The sequence below is a fragment of the Phyllopteryx taeniolatus genome, chromosome 1 (genome assembly GCF_024500385.1).
Source record: "Phyllopteryx taeniolatus isolate TA_2022b chromosome 1, UOR_Ptae_1.2, whole genome shotgun sequence".
In the NCBI taxonomy this organism is placed as follows: Eukaryota; Metazoa; Chordata; class Actinopteri; order Syngnathiformes; family Syngnathidae; genus Phyllopteryx; species Phyllopteryx taeniolatus.
The window spans coordinates 47,745,192-47,760,340 of NC_084502.1; the positions used below are offsets into that span (position 1 = coordinate 47,745,192).

Sequence of the window (15,149 nt, forward strand, 5' to 3'; positions counted from 1 at the left end):
TCCAATCTGTTGGTCGGGGAAGGAGTCTTTTGAAGACAGGAATAAAGATTTGAAGAAGGTGCTAATTAGGTTCAGGTTCACTTGACGTACACCAAGCATTGTCCTCGTCGCCGTCTCACAGCAGGGCAGCGTGGAGGAGTAGGTTTCTCAAATGGTTGCGAGTCTCTATGGCGCCTCGATTTGTGGATTTTGTTCACTACACATTTAACATATCCATCCATCCATTTTCTACCGCTTATCCGAGGTTGGGTCACGGGGGCAGTAGCTTTAGCAGGGACGCCCAGACTTCCCTCTCCCAGCCACTTCATCCAGCTCTCATCCAGGATCACGAGGTGTTCCTAGGCCAGCCGAAAGATGTAGTCTCGCCAGCGTGTCCTGGGTTGTCCCTGACGTCCCTGACGTGGTCCCTGACGTGCCCGGAACACCTCACCAGGGAGGCGTCCGGGAGGCATCCGAATCAGATGCCTCAGCCACCTCATCTGGCTCCTCTCAATGCAGAGGAGCAGCTACTCTACTCTAAAATCCTCCCGGATGACCTAGCTTCTCAACTTATCTCTAAGGGAGAGCCCGGACACCCTGCGGAAGAAACTAATTTCAGCCGCTTGTATCCGGGATCTTGTTGTTTCGGTTATGACCCACAGGTCGTGACCATAGGTGAGTGTAGGAACATAGATCGACCGGTAAATTGAGAGCTTCGCCTTTCGGCTGAGCTCCTTCTTTACCACAACGGACCAACACAAAGTCCGCACCACTGCAGACCGATCCGCCTGTTGATCTCCCGTTCCATTCTTCCCTCACTCGTGAACAAGACCCCAAGATACTTGAACTCCTCCACTTGAGGCAGGATTTCATCCCCGACCTGGAGAGGGCACGTCACCCTTTTCCCACTGAGGACCATGGTCTCAGATTTGGAGGTGCTGAGTCTCATCCCAGCCGCTTCACACTCTGCTGCGACCTGCTCCAGTGAGAGTTGGAGATCACGGCTTTATGAAGCCAACAGAACCACATCATCTGCAAAAAGCAGAGATGCAATACTGAGGACACCAAACCGGACCCCCTCTACGCCTCGACTGCGCCTTGAAATTCTGTCCATAAAAGTTATGAACAGAATCTGTGACGAAGGGCAGCCTTGGCCTAGAAACGTCCGACTTACTGCCGGATATGTGGACCAAACTCTGACGCCGGTCGTACACGGACCGAACAGCCCGTATCAGGGGGTTCGGTACCCCATACTCCCGAAGCACCCCCCCACAGGACTCCCCGAGGGACACGGTCGAACGCCTTTTCCAAGTCCACAAAACACTCCCATGCACCCTCGAGGACCCTGCCGAGGGTGTAGAGCTGGTCCACTGTTCCAGGACCTGGACGAAAACCACACTGCTCCTCCTGAATCTAAGATTCGACTTCCCGACGGACCCTCCTCTCCAGCACCCCTGAATAGACCTTACCAGGGAGGCTGAGGAGTGTGATCCCCCTGTTGTTGCAACACACCCTCCCGTCCCCCTTCTTAAAAAGGGGGACCACCACCCCGGTCTGCCAATCCAGAGGCACTGTCCCCGATGTGCACGCGATGTTGCAAAGGCGTGCCAACCAGGACAGCCCCACAACATCCAGAGCCAAATCTCATCCACCCCCCGGGCCTTGCCACCGAGGAGCTTTTTAACCACCTCGGTGACCTCAACCCCAGAGATGGGAGAGCCCGCCTCAGAGAACCCAGACTCTGCTTCCTCATGGGAAGGCGTGTCGGTGGAATTAAGGAGGCCTTCGAAGTATTCTCCCCACCGACTCACAACGTCACGAGTCGTGGTCAGCAGCGCCCCATCCCCACTATAAACCGTGTTGATGGTGCACTGTTTCCCCCTCCTGAGACGCCGGATGGTGGAGCAGAATTTCCTCGAAGCCGTCCGGAAGTCTTTCTCCATGGCCTCACCGAACTCCTCCCATGCCCGAGTTTTTGCTTCAGCGACCACCAAAGCTGCATTCCGCTTGGTCAGCCGGTACCCATCAGCTGCCTCAGGAGTCCCACTGGCTAAAAAGGCCCGATAGGATTCCTTCTTCAGCTTGAAATGAGTTTCCTTTGCAGGGCGTCTGGGCTCTCCCTGATAGGGTGAGAAGCTCGGTCATCTTGGAGGGGCTCAGAGTCGAGCTGCTGCTCCTTCGCATCGAGAGTAGCTAGATGAGTTGGTTTAGGCATCCGATTAGGACGCCTCCCTGGTGACGTGTTCTTGGCTTGTCCCACCGGGAGAAGCCCTCAGGGGCGACCCAGGACATGCTGAAGAGACTGTCTCTCGGCTGGCCTGCGAGCGCCTCGGGTTTCCCCCGGAAGAGCTGGACAAAGTGGCTGAGGAGAGGGAAGTCTGAGCCTCCCTGCTGAAGCTGCTGCCCCCGTGACCTGATCTCAGATAAGCGGAAGAAGATGGATGGAACAATTACAGAACAGAGTTCCACAAAACATAGTGGAGCGGTTATTCAAGTAGCAGAGAAGAGCCCATTGAGCATACATGTTTAGAATACACGTATATAAAGTGGCAACTGTGAAAAGATCTACATTTCCGGTGTGAAATCTAGATGCTGTGTAGTGTTGTCTTAAAAAATACTCAGCAGCGAAAAAGTTTTTTCTTTCTCTTAAAATTATAAGGGCCAACATTGTACATGGTTTTCATCAGAAGATGACTACAGTATGTACTCGGTGGCGCTATCGCACGTCCTAAAGACAACTCAAATCAGTGTTTCCTAACCTTTAGTGAGGAAAGGCACCCATATTGTTAGTGTTGTGCCATGATATTCTTCTAAACAAAAATGTCACAAAATCTATGAACACTTAATGCTATGAATAATGATGTAATAACAATGACCTTAATTTACCCAGTGTAAAATTTGTGCACGTTTAATTGAACAAAAAAGCTATTCTGTGTAATGGATGGCAACAGGTGGATACAAAAGTTTATTATACCTTCTGTTATCAAATGGAAGAGCATTAAATTGTAATTAATATTGTCAGACAAATAATTTGGGTAATTTCCTGCATAATCCCTGATTATCTCTCACGGCACTGTGATTGGGAATCACTGGTTTACATTATATGTCCTGACGATGATCGGCGTCTTTATTTTGTTGTCTCTTGTTTGCATGTGTGTAAAGCTAAGTGCATGCATGTACACCACACATCTTCCCTTGTGTCTCACTGTGTTTCACCGCCTCCCTCACTCCTTAAAGGTCCAGTGGTCCCACCTTGCTGCTCTAAAGAGCAGCAATAGCGCTGCCCCCTCTCCTCCTCCTCTGCCCGCGGTCGCTCGCTCACAGTCCTTCAGCGAGTCCGGTGGCGTTACTACTAGCTTTGCACAACTCCACCTGCGCTCCCAGGATCCCCACCATCATCACCCATCGCCTGCACGCACTGACCCCCAGCCCCAACCTCCCCTCCATCAGCCTCAAGCTCAGCCCGGTGACGAAGTGCCACCCAAGGTAAGGAGTCATAGAGGGCCGCCTCCCTCCCCTGGTGCACTCCATTCAGTTTCCTCATTCATGTCGTCATCTCTGTCAGTCCCCTGACCATGCTACTCAAACACAACCTGTCTGTCTATAATTGAACTTTCATGTAAAAATGTTTTGCTGACTATAAAAAGAGTGTTTCCTCGTGTCACTAGTGGGTGACAGTTTAACAGGTTTAAAGCAAACATTGCATGTGTCCAGGTACCTGTGAGAACCACGTCGCGTTCGCCAGTACTCTCTCGCCGGGAGTCACCACTGCCATTGCAGCCTGGTGGCCAGAGGAACACATCTGGGTAAGTCGAGAAGATGTTAAAGTAGATAGATTGTGACACTTTTGAATGGCCCTATACATGTTATTGAAGCTTTCTTCTCTTGGGCAGAAATGTGGAGCAGCGCCCCTTGTGGGACCGGGTGGAGAAGCTGCAACCGCGGCCCGGCAGCGGGAGTTCCTCTGGCTCTTCCAACTCCAGCTCCCAGGCCAGTCCTGGGGACCGCTTCAGGCCACGCTGTGAGTCCCCTTGTATTGTACTCGGCCACTTCCTGTCTGTCCGCCACCAATAAAAACCAACATTTTCTAATCCAGTTTCCTCTTTTGATCTTCCAAGCATCCTCCAAGTCTGAAGGATCGCCTTTCCAGCGTCCTGAGAATCTTCCCAAAAAAACTGAGGAAAAGAACTTGGCCAGGCCTACTCGACCTGCTGTATGTTTCCCTGTTTTTAGTGGGCCAGCAAACCTTTTTGTTTTATTTATTTATTTTTTTTATTTTTATTTTGTGCAAAGGTGAAAACTCTCAATGTTTTTCCACTCACCCACCTTACATGTACCTTCATATGAATCCACTACCTGTTGGTTTTGGGGGAACCGCTTAGGTTATCGTGGTAAGACTATTAGGTAAAGGTCCCATATTTTGGCTATTTAGACCTCCATAGAGTGACTCTCTAACATGGACTTGGTACAAAAGTGTCCAAACACCTTGGTTTTGTCACGTCCAGAAAAGGTCCCTCCGACAGCTACTTTTGTTACTTCTGACCCGGTTTTGTATCTTCTTTGTCCATGTTTGGCTAAGACCGCCCCCTTTAATCTGATTGGTTGCCTCCATGTAGCAGACCGACTTGTGAGAGCACACGTGTTTGTCTACAGCGCTGGCTCGGGAGCAGAGAGTTAGGCGGAGATCTTTGCGAGTGACGTAGATAAGCTCGAGAAATTTGAATGACCCATTTTCAGGCCACATCAGTAATTCATGGACAATTTTAATTCATACTGTATTTCACGTTTACTGAGGCACCGTAGAGACAATGTTACAACCCAAACACTAGAAAAGCTTTGGCAAAATACCGGACACTTAAAGGAGATATATCACCTCTGGTCATTGCCTTGTAAAATAAATATAAAATCTTCGACACTTTGATTTCTTTGGAAGATGAATGCAATCCAATTCTTTAGTTTTGCAATGTGACAGTGTGGCTCCTCTTCATTACTCACTTTGTTGCCTTATGCAGTGTCCGACACCCCTCCCACGCGATTTTAAGACAACCGCATTTGAATGCACATTCACTCTTCCTGTCACTTTGTCTCCTGTCTTAACTGTTTTTTGGTTATCACTACTCCTTAGGACCTGACAGCCCTCGCTAAGGAGCTTCGTGCGGTGGATGACGTGCGGCCTCCACACAAGGTGACGGACTACTCTTCCTCAAGTGAAGACTCCGGCACCACTGATGAGGAGGAGGAGGAGGAAGTAGACCAGGAAGCAGGAGAGGAATCTACCTCAGGAGCAGAGGACTCCCGTTCTGGGTTGGTGGAACACTGATTGACCATTCTGCTATTTGTTTCTTTGTGGAAAGTTTGAAAGTTCATATTTTTCCTAAGATGTTCTTAAAATGATTCTGATTGTGCACAGCAGATCTACTCACGGCTTCCACAGGAGGCTGAGCAATGGGGAGACCGGGTCTGCCAAAACCATGCTGGTTGAAGACTCTGAGAGCAACCAGGCCACCACACCCTCAAAGGATGGCACACTGGTCATCAGACAGGTAGGAAGAGGAGATGGGAACCTCCTTTTAGAACATTGTCAACCCAAAGAACAAAGGGACAGTGTTTCTTTGTCCAGTGTTTTCATCCAATCATTCACTACAATCCTCACCACATTAGTCTATCATCAAAGGCCCACTCCGAATGTTTTTTAAATTATTATTATTGGAAGAAGAGGATCTTAAAAACACAAGACTGCAGAATGCATCATCTTTCCTCCTGTTCACTGGAGCCAAAAGTGTGCCTGTTCTTGCTTGCAGAGCACCACTGATATTAAGCGGTTGGTCAATCTCTCCTCCTCTTCCCTGGCCGGTGCCTCTCACGGTCAGCCCCAATCCCTCAGCCACAGCCTCCAAGAGAAAAATGGCTTCACTGGCTGCATTCACCACCTACCAGACCTTATCCAGCAGAGCCATCACACCCCTTCCTCTTCCACATCCATGCTTTCCTCCTCCTTCTCATCACCACCTAGCCATGCCAGTCTGGCCATGTCCCCACTGAATCCCCTGGACAAGCTTATTGCCATCGAGGTACGTTGCCCTCACTCGGCTGAGGCCAGCAACTGCAGGAATGGACTGCAGGGAGTTCAGGCTCGGACACAAAGACAGCCAATCTGGGTCAAGTACCAGTTGAATCTCCTAATTCTTACTCAGTTTCCGAGCCCAACACAAGCATACGATTTAGACTAGCGCCATAATAGTGTTTGCTTCCAATTATGCTAAACTACAGTGGAACCTACAAACCTGCTCCTCACTAACGAAGTGACGTGAGATTATGTTACAGCGGAGCCTCCATAGTCAAACACACTCCGTTTTAGCACACTGATTGACCTCCACACACTTTCTGCCATAGGAAATGATGAAAATAAAAATAGTCCCTTGTTTGGTTCAACTGACACAAATGACAAACATTTATTGACAGTACAGGCAGTCTTGTCATAGAAGTATAAAAATAAGTTAAGCAACCACGGTTAAGAGTAAAATGTAAAAGCAATAAAACCTTCGTCAACTTTAGAATGAAAGAAGAATGCATAATGTAAGGGTGACTGGTTCATGTAGCAGATACAAGTCAAAAGTAAAAAAGGTGCTGAGTGTCAGCAATAAAATGTCAAAATCCTTTATTTTCACTTTGACAACTAGCGATGATGGAAACAGTCAAGATAGACAGAAGTATTGAGTGATTCTGCTTAGCAGTGTATATTTTGTTATTTTCACATTTTTTTAACAGCCCTTATTGAGGCTGGTCCTACTCTGGGATTAGTGCTGCAAAAGCCAGTGTCATGCAAGTTCTATCTATTGGAAAAAAACAAAAGGATGAGAAAAATTCATACGTTTGTTTGACTTTAGAGGATTTTGTTTTGTTTTTTTGCAATTCCCATTTGCACAACATCAAGTGCATTGACTTTAGAGGTTCCACTGTATTTACAAATGTTTTAATGTTGCCCCCCAAATTTTTTTTATTTTTATTTATTATTATTATTATTTTTTTTTTTTACCTCTGAGCCTGTACAAAACCTATAGTACCATCCCGGTTGTTGGGTCTGGCAGATCTGCGTTTTCTCAATCCTGCTGACTTTACTCTGGCTTTCCCCTTTGTCCTGATAACATGGCTGCCTCCTGGTCATAGCATGGAGGGAATCCTACTGCAGCTTCTTGGGGTGATCTAACAAGCAAGTGTCTCTGCTTTGGGTTGTGCTCGTACGTGCTTGGTGCTTTTTTTTTCATCACTCCTGCCTCAAACCAGATGCATTTTGGTGGTGGATTTAGGATCCTCTTCTGCCTGCATTTTACTGCAGCCCTAAATATACGCTGCGACCATTTCTTCCTTTTCACTCCTCTATTCCCTTTTCTGTCCATACTAACTGCAAGACTGCGTCTCTACTTCAGCTACATTTTATAATGCTTGTCTTAACAAAAAATATTTTTGTTTATATGCTCTATACACTATTGTATAGGTGCACACACGCACGCACAGAGGGTCCTTGTTTACGACGGTCCCGACATACTGTACACGATTTTGAGGTTACGAATAGCGTGCCATAAATTGCACAGCGGCTTAATACGTCACATGGCACATGAACGCACGCTTAGTTAATGGCGTTCTTACTTTTTTTTCAATGTATTGTTTTATATTCATGGCCTCAAAGTGCTTTTTTAATAAAAATAATTACTGTATATATGACTTTACTATGTTATCAGGTAAACACCGCTTACATACATTCAGTTACACTACCCTGTTTATATGTCTGTGTATGTAGCTATACAGTGCCATGAAAAAGTATTGGCCCCCTATTCAAGTTCTTATTTTTTTTTTTGCATGGTTTCTCCACTTTAATGTTTAAGATTTGCAGGAAAAGATAACCAAGGTAAACATAAAATGCAGTTTTTAAAATGGTGATTTTATTTATCAAGGCGAAGAAAAGTTTTCAAAGCTACCTGGCCCTATATGGAAAAAGTAATGGCCCCTAAACCTAATAACTGGATGGGCCACCTGCTGCAGCAAGAACTCAAATCAAGCGTTTTCTTTAACTGGCAATGAGTCTTGCACATCTCTGTGGAGATATTTTGACCCACTCTTACTTGCAGAATTGTTTTAATTCAGCAACACTGCAGGGGTTTTTTTGAGCATGAACGGCCTTTTTAAAGTCATGCCACTGCACTTCAGTCGGAGTCAAGTCCGGACTTTGACTAGGCCACTCCAAAACCTTCATTTTTCTTTTTTTAAGCTATTCGGAAGTCGACTTGCTGGTGTCTTTATGGGTTGTTGTCCTCCTGCCGAACCCAAGTGCGCCTCAGCTTGAAGCTATGAACTGTGGGCCGAATTCAAGAGCAGAATTCATGGTTCCATCAATCACAGTCGTGCAGGTCCTGAAGGAGAAGCGGTCCCAGACCATCACACTACCACCACCATGTTTGACTTTTGGTATGATGTTCTGTCACGAGACACACCTTCCAAAATGTTTTCTTTCATCTCGTTATTCCATTGAATATTCTCAGAAAAGTTTTGAGAACACATTGGGATTTTTTTTATTTTAGTTTTTTTCTTCTTCTTCTTTGTTGTTTTTGGTCAGCAGGTGTTTTCGCCTTAGAACTCTGCCATGGATGCTGTTTTTGCCCAGTCTCTTCCTTATTGTTGAATCATGAACGCTGACCTTAACTGAGGCGAGGGAAGCCAGCAGTTCTTCAGATGCTGTTAGGGATGTCCCGATCCAACTTTTTCACTTCCGATCCAATACCGATATTGCAGCCTTGAGTTTTGGCCGATACCGCTCTGATCCGATATCAGCAATAATCATAGATACTTTATTGTATTGAATGTTAGAAAAGGGTTCATGAAGTGATATTACTCAGAGAACAATAACCAGCCAACAGTAGGTATGTGGAAAAACTGACCCATGTATTATTAATCAATCGGTTACTGTACATAAAGTAACTTTAAAAACCATGAAAAATAACCTGAATAAATATTAAATACAAATTATACTTTTGAAGTGGGAAATAACAATTCAAGTTAATTTTTTTTTTTTTTTTACGGTCTCCTTTTACTATGGTGGGAACAGCAAGTGTGGCAAAGTCTCTGGGGTATAGTTTTATCAACAATGTCGTGGCGGATAGGAATAATGTATCGTGAGACTTTAGTGCACCTGTTTGTGTGTGCCTTGTTGAAATCACTGTTCCTGCTGTGTACGTCTTGACCTCTGAGTGGCAGTGTGGTGCACGCAATGAGATACACATGCAGTCACAAAGAAAGTACGATCGAATATTGTCAATAACTCATTTTTCACAGAGTTTGAAGCGAATACGGGAGTGAGGCAAACCGGCTCTTCTACTTGGCCCTGCCGCCCTCAGTCTACCACAATGTTACCAAGAACATAAAGCACAACTATGAGCGAAAAGTCAGTCTCCATTTCTTTCCTCATCTCTTGCAGCGCACTGCTGTATGACTGGATGTTTGTAAGCAAAGGAATGCAAGCTGGCAGTTGGCAGGTTGCCTTCACATACAGTATATGCTAGAAATTCAGGTCTTGGGTTAGATGTGAATAGTGTGTTGCAATGATACCCCATCTGTTCTTTGTAGAGGCTGGACCAGAGTGATTGTAGAGAAGCGGTTTGGACATGACCTCTGAAGAACTGTCCGCTCACCTCTCTTCTCTCTTCACTGAAGACCAGATCTACCGTATAGATCACTGGGAGTGTTATTATATTGCCTGTTTGTATGTTTATACCGCGTTTGTGTACCAATATTCATTATTTTGAGAGATAAGTACGAGTTTGATGCTAATTTTCATGAGCTTGTCAATGGTTTTTTTCATTCATTTTGTGTTAGCTTTGAGCTACCAATTTTTGTGAGGGTGGGGGGGGGGCAACAAACAAATCTGTCCTACTCCTTGCAACTATGTTAGCACCTTAGCAACCTGTTCCTGTGATCATGTGGGCTCTGCATGCCATCTGGGCGCTGCTGAATAGAAGTGCAGGAGCGGGATAAGGAGATTTTAGATCTAGTCCGATCTAATCCGATACTTTTTTTTTTTTTTGCTGACATCGGACTAATATCCCATCTCAAACATCTGCTCGGGACACCCCTAGATGTTGTCCTGTGTGACCTCCTGGAAGAGGCATCGCTGTGCTCTTGGGGTAATGATTGTAAACCGGCCACTCCTGGGAAGGTTCACCAGTGTTCCTTGTTTTCTATGTTTGTGGATAATGGCTCGCACCGTGGTTCACTGGACTCCTAAAGCTTGAGAAATGGCTTTGTAACCATTTCTAGACTAATGGATGTCTATTACTTTATTTCTCATCTGTTCTTGAATTTCTTTGGATCGTGCTATTTTGTTGCAGCTTTTTGAGATCTTTTGGGCTCTTGATCGAACAGGTCTGGAGGTAATCAGGCTTGGGTGTGATTAGTAAAAATTAACTAAGCTTTCCCAAAAATTTGATCAGCCACAGTTAATTCATGATTTAACAAGAGGGGTAATTACTTTTTTCACACAGGGCCAAGTAGCTTTGAATAGTTTATTTTTTTTTTGTGTTAATAAATAAAATCATTTTTTGTCGTTTTTTGTCTACTTGGGTTATCTTTCATACTTAGATTTGTTTGGATCTTAAACATTAAAGTGGGGAAACTGCAAAAAAATAAGAATTTGAGAAGGGGAAAAAATACTTCTTATTTATATGGTATTTACATGCATTGCAGCACCATCCTAAACTGCAACAAAGGAAGAAATGTTATGTTAACGCCTTGTGTTTTGCTGTCTTGGACAGAGCCAGTCAGAGAGCAATTCCATGTCCAAACACAAGTCGTCGTCCTCCTTCACTCCCTTCATTGACCCTCGCCTGCTCCAGATTTCCCCATCCAGCGGAAGCTCACTCAACAACATTGGTAGGTGAAAGGTTAAGTGCAGGGTACGCTATTCTGTTTGCGATTGTTGAATAGTTTGAACATAAAGTCTTACGCCATCTTCCTGCAGCTGGGTTCGGGCAAGATGTACGTCTGGCAGACCCGCTGAGATCTGACCCGTCCCGCAAAGGCTCTGTGGTCAATGTCAACCCTGTCAACACACGCCCACCTAGTGACACGCCAGAGATCCGCAAATACAAGAAGAGGTTCAACTCAGAGATCCTGTGCGCTGCTCTCTGGGGTAGGTGTTTGTACTGTGAGGTCACAGCACCCTATCAAGCCGCTAAGCCATGCTTGTGACTACAGGGGTCAACCTGCTGGTGGGGACTGAGAGCGGTCTGATGCTGCTTGACCGCAGCGGTCAGGGAAAGGTCTACCCACTGATCAACCGGCGGCGTATCCAGCAAATGGATGTCCTTGAGGGACTCAACGTTCTGGTTACCATTTCAGGTACCAGCACTCAACTACTGTATGTTATTGATGAAGGGTTGACAGATGGTTGACTTGAGGAATGTGTTGTCTACTTTCAGGCAAAAAGAACAAACTGCGAGTTTATTACCTGTCGTGGTTGCGAAACAAGATTCTGCATAATGACCCAGAGGTGGAGAAGAAGCAGGGTTGGGTTAATGTGGGCGACCTGGAAGGCTGCGTCCACTACAAAGTCGGTACGTGGGCTGAGTCAGTGATAAGCGAGACAGGCTGAGAGTAATCTTCTCATTGTAATTGAATGACACTGTGTTCCAGTAAAATACGAGAGGATTAAATTCTTGGTGCTGGCCTTAAAGAACGCGGTTGAGGTTTACGCTTGGGCTCCTAAACCATACCACAAGTTCATGGCCTTCAAGGTGAGCAGGCCGAGCCAGTCAGATGTTTATTTTCTTCCATATTTGATGCCCGAGTAATAACTTGATCTTCGCTTGCGTTCAGTCATTTGGTGTCTTGGTGCACAAGCCTCTGCTGGTGGACCTGACTGTAGAGGAAGGTCAGAGGTTAAAGATCATCTATGGCTCCTGCTCAGGCTTCCACGCTGTGGATGTGGACTCAGGCGCAGTCTACGACATCTACCTACCCACTCACGTAAATGCCTGGCTCAGCATCCCCTTCACTGTCTGACGTGCCGTGCCCTCTCTTAATGGTCCCTCATTCACCTTCAGATCCAGACCAGCATTCAGTGCCATGCCATCATCATCTTGCCCAATACGGATGGAATCGAGCTGCTTGTCTGCTACGAGGACGAGGGTGTCTACGTTAACACATACGGGCGCATCACCAAGGACGTGGTGCTCCAGTGGGGGGAAATGCCGACTTCAGTGGGTAAGTGGATTAAAATGGATGAGGCTGGATTCACACTAGCAGTGTCAAGAGAACGGAATCAGAAATCTTCGGATCGGAATCAGGCCTCTTCCAATTGTGTGTAAAAATCTGATACGTATTGGGTATCTGCCAATACTGGTGCAGCATAAATGCGCAGATCAGAGTCAGATCAGGCAGTCATTGAAATGCACAGATTGGTGACATACACAACTACGTCTGCCCAAAATAAACACATACATACATTTGAAAAACACCTGCACAATCGAAATTCCAGCAAAAGCAATGACAAAAAAGTGGTCTAAATATGATGCATTAGGGGTATGGTGATAATTTACAAAATAAAACAATTACCAATGACAGCCAGGGGAGTTACCCTCAATGACATCAATTAGGTGTGGGTGGTGGGTGAGTCAGCTGAAGCCCACTAAACATGGAACATTTGATATTTGTATTAATTATGGTTGACTTCTGTGTAATCACTGCCTTGTGTTGTCACTTTAGGCCTCATCACATGTGGGTTGTTTCATGTGCTCCATAAATACAAACGCAATCATATCTGAAATGTGTCATTTGAAATGGCTTTGGGCATCAAATTGTAACTGGGCACTTGGAAGTGCAGTGTTAATCCAGAGCCAGAGACATCAGTGACATGTAGTTGTTAAATACTGTCTGTGTGTCCTTGTGTGTAGCCTACATTAGGTCGAACCAGATTATGGGCTGGGGTGAAAAGGCCATAGAGATCCGCTCAGTGGAGACTGGCCACTTGGACGGTGTCTTTATGCACAAGAGAGCCCAGAGACTCAAGTTCTTGTGTGAGAGGAATGACAAGGTGCGTCCTGCGTTGACTGCATTTCATCATGACTCGACAGAAAAGAACATATTGTCCCCTTTGTCCTGCAGGTCTTCTTTGCCTCTGTGCGGGCTGGAGGTGCCAGCCAGGTGTACTTCATGACACTGGGACGCACGTCCCTCATGAGCTGGTAGTAGAGATGTCAGGACAGCTACGCAGCGAACAACAGATGACTACTGTGACAATGAAGATGCTTGCTCGCTCTTACACAACTGGGCTGCCAAACATCTGTCATCATGAATAGCCAGTGGTGCGCGGGGTGTTGCATTTTGTGGGCGGGCGTGCGCGTGCTAGTAATCTATATTCTGACCGAAAATCCATTGAGTCTCCAACCTTTTGGGGCACACCTGTCTCCTCCCTTTGACCTTTGTGGAATGTCTACAACTTTGTGTGTCCTTGAGCAACCTCACATCTTGTATGCGTGCACAAGGTCAGTGCAGGGAGCACTGAGCATGTGCACAACTGAGGAGTAACCACACGCACACACACACATACACACGCACGCCTCTAATTGATCCAACGCTTTGTTGCCATTTTCAGTTCAGGTGACACAAGCTCCTCTTTCCACTCAATGGCTCACTAAACACTTGTATGCCTTCTACGATATACTTTGAAGGACTTTGGTGATAACGACAGGGTACAGGATTATCAGCTCCAACAGTTTCCAAGCATACCGCCAAGCAAGTGGCATTGGTCCAAAGTTGCCCAATCTCTCCAATAGCTCAGACTTCTCATACACTGTATATTTTCTATTTGATTGCTGCACGTGAATACAGGGAGGATCCACCATCGCGACTAAATGGACAAAAATTTGTATTAACCAACTGGTGGATCGTTCCTTTCCAGACAATGTGTAGGGATAAGGGTAAAACTGTGAATTAGATTTACAGAGTCAGCAGTTGAGTTCCAAGTGACGGGAAAAGAACAATGCTTGTGTGCATGAGATCTGACAGGATGTGAGCGCCACAGTGCCACTGTAGCTCCTATGAGTTCAGGTTGCCTTACGTAACGTTTCTACTGGAATACAACTGCTGAAAATCCTTGGCCGGTTCTATGAAGCATAAAAGTTGAAGGAACGCTTTAGTCAGAACCAGTGACCGGAGACAATGGACCTTGTTTTAACATTTTTGATCTTGTCTTTATCCCGTCCCCCCTCCCAACTTATGATATATGACAAGGCTGCTGTCATTTAACACCTAATGTCAAAGCTAGTCACATTCTATAGCTGTTTGTGTCTACAAAAAAGTTGACAATTTCCACCTTTCCCACCAAAACTTCACTGTCCGTCTGTGGAGAAAAAGGTCAGAATGGCAGCATTGGTGAAAAATATCTCCACAGTGATGGCAAAAAAAACAAGTGGCATATTTTTAACCTGGGGTTACTTTTTAGTCTTTACCATGAGACCCTTTCAGATAACTATGCGACTGCTGTTTTTTTTATTTTTTCTTTCTTTTTCTTTTTTTTTTTTTTTTTTATAGTAATGCACATGTGGAAAATGTTTACAGAAGTCATTGTTTTCTCAAACCAATGTGCATCATGAATATTTATGGATAATTTGAGGGCAGTTTTACCGTTTTTGTATTTTGTATTGCCTTTTTGTACTATCATTTAGAATTTCATGTACAGGATAAATGAAACTGCTCACAGTGACACCAATCCCCAGTCTTCACTGCTTCTTCTGCATCCTGCTCAGTGTGCCTCTGGGTAACAAGGATTCATTTTTTCCCCCACACCTTTTTAATTTGCCTCAATAATTTATGTCATATGTGTGTACTATGGGAATTACTGTTCTTACCCAAAGGTCCTTTCCATTGAATAAACTGAAATTTACATTGTGGTGTCATCCTTTGCTATAATGAAATTGGGCGGGGGGTGTCAAAATGGGCATTTGGTGGGCATCGATCGCCGTTCCCCCCTTGACGATCGATCAGCAGTTTGAAAATATAATTTAGTACACGAGTATTATCAAATATACACTGTATGTACTTGTAACGCCATTTAGGTACAATTTATACTCATGGATTGACAGCTAATAAATACGTAATGTGAAAAGAAACTTATTTGTATA

The 15,149-nt window shown here is 45.3% G+C and overlaps 1 protein-coding gene across 11 annotated transcripts in view; it reads left to right on the plus strand.

Annotated features, from left to right (window-relative positions):
- LOC133489872 (mitogen-activated protein kinase kinase kinase kinase 4-like) overlaps window positions 1–14,913 on the plus strand; it is a 52,241-nt gene extending 37,328 nt beyond the window's left edge. For 2 of the 11 annotated variants that reach the window (XM_061799173.1, XM_061799093.1), the window contains 16 exons: window positions 3,217–3,465; window positions 3,694–3,785; window positions 3,873–4,000; window positions 4,098–4,192; window positions 5,105–5,283; window positions 5,390–5,522; window positions 5,781–6,050; window positions 10,782–10,899; window positions 10,988–11,158; window positions 11,224–11,367; window positions 11,448–11,582; window positions 11,662–11,762; window positions 11,845–11,994; window positions 12,072–12,231; window positions 12,921–13,060; window positions 13,132–14,913. In XM_061799173.1, coding sequence (XP_061655157.1) covers window positions 3,217–3,465; window positions 3,694–3,785; window positions 3,873–4,000; window positions 4,098–4,192; window positions 5,105–5,283; window positions 5,390–5,522; window positions 5,781–6,050; window positions 10,782–10,899; window positions 10,988–11,158; window positions 11,224–11,367; window positions 11,448–11,582; window positions 11,662–11,762; window positions 11,845–11,994; window positions 12,072–12,231; window positions 12,921–13,060; window positions 13,132–13,215 — 2,349 coding nt within the window. In that variant the 3' untranslated portion in view covers window positions 13,216–14,913. Of the gene's footprint in view, window positions 1–3,216; window positions 3,466–3,693; window positions 3,786–3,872; window positions 4,001–4,097; window positions 4,193–5,104; window positions 5,284–5,389; window positions 5,523–5,780; window positions 6,051–9,306; window positions 10,108–10,781; window positions 10,900–10,987; window positions 11,159–11,223; window positions 11,368–11,447; window positions 11,583–11,661; window positions 11,763–11,844; window positions 11,995–12,071; window positions 12,232–12,920; window positions 13,061–13,131 lie in introns of those variants that run through there. The other 9 variants (XM_061799102.1, XM_061799110.1, XM_061799119.1 and 6 more) reach the window with 9 other exon arrangements.
- The last annotated feature ends 236 nt before the right edge of the window (window positions 14,914–15,149 follow it).